At 41.0% G+C, this 5,056-nt stretch overlaps 1 protein-coding gene across 1 annotated transcript; it reads left to right on the top strand.

Moving 5' to 3' along the window:
• Positions 1 to 2,106: 2,106 nt before the first annotated feature.
• Positions 2,107 to 4,506, top strand: LOC109341901 (the record flags this gene model as incomplete). The annotated part of the gene is made up of 2 exons (XM_019579873.1): positions 2,107 to 3,588; positions 3,895 to 4,506. Coding segments are annotated over exons 1-2 (2,094 nt in total), but the record flags the coding sequence as incomplete, so codon positions are not given.
• Between the last annotated feature and the right edge of the window lie 550 nt (positions 4,507 to 5,056).

The following is a 5,056-nucleotide window of genomic DNA, read 5'->3' as shown; positions in this document are numbered from 1 at the left end:
AGGATAGGATAAGATGGGGATGAGGAAGAGGATGAGGATGAGAATGACGAGAAGGATAGGATGAGGACGAGGATGAGGATAGGATTAGGACGATAATGAGGATGAGGATAGGATGTGGATTAGGACGAGGATGAGGATAGGATGAGAATGAGGATGAGGATTGGATGAGCATGGGATGAGTGATGTGACCCTACCTAGGGCATACAATGAAGAGGATCTAATTGGCCTTGGAGGGCCCATGACTCGGTCCAAGAGCAAGAAGGCTCATCAATCTCTCAATCAACTCATCAAAGGAGTACTTGAAGATGCAATGCCCAACACGGAGATCAAGCCCATCAATTGCTCCATATTCATAGAAATTCCCCAAGTTGGCCACGGCCAAGGAGGGCTTGATTAAGGCATGCTTTAGCTGATTTAATAAATTGAGGGATTAACACCCTCATTAGTATTTAAGAACTTGATAGTTACCTATTTTACTTTGGAACTTTTATTACTTTGTATCTAAAATAAATATGGCCGAAATTACCTTATTAAATGGCCATTAGGAACTTGTACTCCAGGTTTGAATTCCTTTCCTTATGGGAGGACTTGAAGATGGCATGCAACCAGCAAGGAATTAAAGGAAATCTTTCCTTATCAAGAGCATGAAGGGGGGCGTGTAATTCCAAGGGAAATCAGCCTCAAATCAAAGAATATCACCTCCTTAATTGAGCAACATCATTATGGAAACAATTCAAAAGGTTACCAAAGAGAGAGTGCACGTGTGGCTCAAAAGAAGGAAACAAATTGAAAGTTTCCATACTTGTTCCAATTTTCAAATCAAATCAGATTAGGAACAAGTATGCCAATTAGGAAAGAATTTTCAAATGCAAACTCCTCCTTTAAAGAAGACTACACGTGAGACATTGAAGATGAATCAAGGAGGGTGAACCTTGTGCTAAAAAAGGCTGGATACATCATCACACAAGCTGCCATATATGGAAAGAGCAATCTGAGTGCATCAAGGGTTTTAATACCATTTCACACGTTTTCTTTGTTTGAATCAAGGCTTGAATGCCAAATTAATATGCTTTCAATTAGAATCAATAGGGCAACCGAATTCCCTATATGTAATGGCAAGCAAAATGAAATGAGGCAATTCAGATTTTGTTGGAAATATTCCATAGCTAGTGAGTGCATTCCTCCTAGTGTTCTTGGTTCAACCAAGCTTGTTTTCTTATCAAGATACTCATCTTGTGGCGAAAATTCCTTAAGGCTTATCAAGAATCACTTCTTGTGGCGCCTCCATCCCTCTTGTCTTCTCCATCTTCTTGTTCCCAAACTCACGGCCAAACACTCACCAAAACCACCCAAAATCCCCTCATTTCCCACGGCCAAACACCCATAAAACACTCTCACATAACCCTAATCCTCACGGCCAAAATTCCCCAAACATATCCCAAACACATTCCATAACATCACAAGTACACCAATCATCAACCAAACAACCACCAAATCCATCAAACACAATCAAAACCCCACGGCCCAAAACAAATACAATTCCGAAAGTCCCAAAAAGTAATTACCATCAAGAATGATCCAAAACAAAAACGTAATCCCCCTATAGGATTACATCAAGTGGTATTCAGAGCTAGTTCTTGTTGGTAAAATTGTCTCAGTAATTTATTTTCAAAAGTTTTGCTATTTCAGTTGATATTATTATTCGAAAACGTTATATTACTGTATCCACAGCCATTGGCTATCATAAATCTGAAAACGTAATACTCCTAATCACAGCCTCGTGCTATTATTCGAAAACGTTATATTATTGTATCCACAGCCATTGGCTATCATAAATCTGAAAACGTAATACTCCTAATCACAGCCTCGTGCTATCTCAATTATTAAACCAAAAAGGTGCCTCATCATATAAATTGCTTGATATTGTTGTTGCTGTTTCGCTGTTTGTCACAATTGAGTACTCTTGACCTTGATTTAATCAAGAACACAAAGAAGGAATAGAGAGTACGTGAGGGAGAGACATTCACAAATACAAAAAAGAAATACAAAAAAAAAAAGAGAGAAAAAAGTGAGCAAGAGAGTTTTATTACTAACCAAAGAAAAAGTATGTCTAATTTTGCAGGTAATGGAGGAGAGTCCCCTAGGACGGCAGCCTACCTACAGTCCCTTCATGAAATTCATGAACAATTTAGAACCCTCCAACAACAAATGGAGGAAATGCGGGTTCAGAACCAAAGACGCCGAAACATCGACTCTAGTGATTCTAAAACCGAGAGGAGAAGGAGATGGAGAGAAAGGAGGCATGATGGAGGTCATATGAGAGATGATCGGTTGGAAGGCATTAAGGTTAAAATCCCTACATTCATGGGGATGAATAACCCTGAGGCTTACTTGGAGTGGGAACTCAAAATCGAACAAGTGTTCGAATGTCACAACTATACCGAAGAAAAGAAAGTCAAGGTGGCAGCACTCGAGTTCAAGGAATATGCTATGGTCTGGTGGGATCAACTCCAAAAAGAGAGGAGGCGATGCGGTGCTGAACCAGTAGACAATTGGGATGAGATGAAGGTAATAATGCGAAAGAGGTTTGTTCCGGCATCCTTTCAACGGGATATCCATAACAAACTTCAGCGGCTGACCCAAGGTACCAAGTCTGTAGACGAGTACTTTAAAGAGATGGAGTTGGCTCTGTTAAGATCTAACTTTCATGAGGATCGTGAAGCTACAATGGCACGTTTCCTTCATGGGTTAAATCAAGACATCCAGGATGTGGTAGAGTTACAACCTTATGTGGAGCTGGAGGATCTGGTCCAACAAGCCATTAAGGTGGAACAACAACTGAAGAGGAGGAAATCAAAATACTCCTCCAACTCAAAATTCCAGTCTTCGGGGTGGAAGGATAGAAACAAGAAGGAGGGCCCTAATCCTAAGGAGGCCGTGAGCTCTTCCCAAGGGAAGAAGCCCATGGAAAATACTACTCGGAGTCGGGAGGTCAAATGCTTCAAATGTCTTGGGCATGGTCACATAGCTTCTCAATGCCCAACCAGAAGGACCATGGTGATGAAAAATGGAGTGGTGGAATCTCAATCCGAGACTTCAAGTTCTGAGGAGAGTGAAGAAGATGCCCATGTTCCAGATGGAGACTTACTCATGGTGCGGAGGCTCTTAGGGAGTCAAGTAAGAGAAGATGAGGAGAGTCAAAGGGAGAACATCTTCCACACTAGATGTTTGGTACAAGGGAATGTTTGTTCCCTAATCATTGATGGTGGCAGTTGTGCTAATGTGGTAAGCACAAGGTTGGTTTCTAAACTTAACCTTGTGACGAGGACCCACCCAACTCCTTACCGACTACAATGGCTAAGCGAGGTTGGAGAAATGATTGTGAATCAGCAAGCTGAGATCCCCTTTTCTATAGGGAAGTATGAGGATTCGGTCCTCTGTGATGTGGTTGTAATGGAGGCAAGCCATATGCTACTTGGCAGGCCTTGGCAGTATGACCGGAAAGCCATTCATGATGGCTTCTCCAATAAATATACCTTTATGCATTGTAACAAGAAAATTGTATTATCACCCTTGTCCCCAAGGCAAGTAGGTGAAGATCAAAAAAAGTTGAAAGAAAAGATGGATCGAGAAAAAAAAGAAGAAAAAGAAAAAAGAAACGATCCAGAAAAAAAGAATGAAAAAGAAAAAAATATTGAAAAAGAAAAAAAGAAGGAAAAAGAAAAGAATGAAAAAAAAGATGAGAAGAAAAAGAAAAGCTTTATGGCTTCCAAAGGGGAAGTAAAGGGTGCTATCCTTACAAGACAACCCATTTACTTACTCATTGGACAACAATTTTGTTTGAATACTAACTCTAATGTTGTTGTGCCTGATGCTGTTAAAAGTTTTCTGCAGGAATTTGAGGATGTATTTCCTCAAGAGGTCCCACGTGGCCTCCCACCTTTAAGGGGAATTGAGCATCATATTGATCTCATCCCCGGAGCATCTTTGCCCAATAGGCCTGCCTATCGGAGCAACCCTCATGACACTCATGAGATACAAAAGCAAGTTGAGGAACTGATGCAGAAAGGATGGGTACAGGAAAGCATGAGTCCTTGTGCTGTCCCTGTCATCCTTGTACCCAAAAAGGATGGGTCCTGGAGAATGTGTACTGATTGTAGAGCCATCAACAACATTACGGTAAAGTATCGTCACCCTATCCCTAGACTTGATGATTTGCTGGATGAATTATATGGTGCCTCTGTTTTTACTAAAATTGATCTAAAAAGTGGGTACCATCAAATTAGAATAAGGGAAGGGGATGAATGGAAAACTGCTTTTAAAACCAAGTTTGGGTTGTATGAGTGGTTAGTTATGCCTTTTGGGCTAACTAATGCACCCAGCACATTTATGCGATTAATGAATCATGTTTTAAAAGAGTTTTTGGGAAAATTTGTGGTTGTCTATTTCGATGACATATTGGTATACAGTAAAACTATTCATGATCACTATGAGCACATCCGAGAGGTCTTACTTGTTTTGAGAAAAGAAAAATTATATGCCAATATTTAGAAATGCTCTTTTTGTGTGGACCATGTCATTTTTCTGGGCTTTCTGATAAATGCCCAAGGGGTCCATGTTGATCAAGAAAAGATGAGGATGAGGAGGAGGATGATCATAGGATGAGGACGAGAATGAGGAGGAGGATAGGATGAGAAAGATGATGAGGATGAGGATGAGGAAGAGGACGAGGATAAGGATGAGGATAGGATGAGGAGGAGCATGAGGATTAGGATAGAATGAGGAGGAGGATGAGGATAAGGAAGTGGATGAGGATGAGGATGTGGATAGGATGAGGACGAGAATGAGGATGAGGATAGGATGAGGAGGAGGATGAGGATGAGGATAAGATGATGAGGAGGAGGACGTGAATGAGGATGAGGAGGAGGATAGGATGAGGACATGAATGAGGATGAGGATGGGGATGAGAATGAGGACGAGGTTAGGATGTGGATGAGGATAGGATTAAGATGAGAATGACGATGAGGATAGGATGTGGATTAGAACGAGGATGAGG

Source organism: Lupinus angustifolius, unplaced genomic scaffold (assembly GCF_001865875.1).
Source record: "Lupinus angustifolius cultivar Tanjil unplaced genomic scaffold, LupAngTanjil_v1.0 Scaffold_846, whole genome shotgun sequence".
NCBI classification, from domain to species: Eukaryota; Viridiplantae; Streptophyta; class Magnoliopsida; order Fabales; family Fabaceae; genus Lupinus; species Lupinus angustifolius.
The sequence above is the reverse complement of the archived record's forward strand: the minus strand, read 5'-3'. Positions and strand labels throughout refer to the sequence as shown.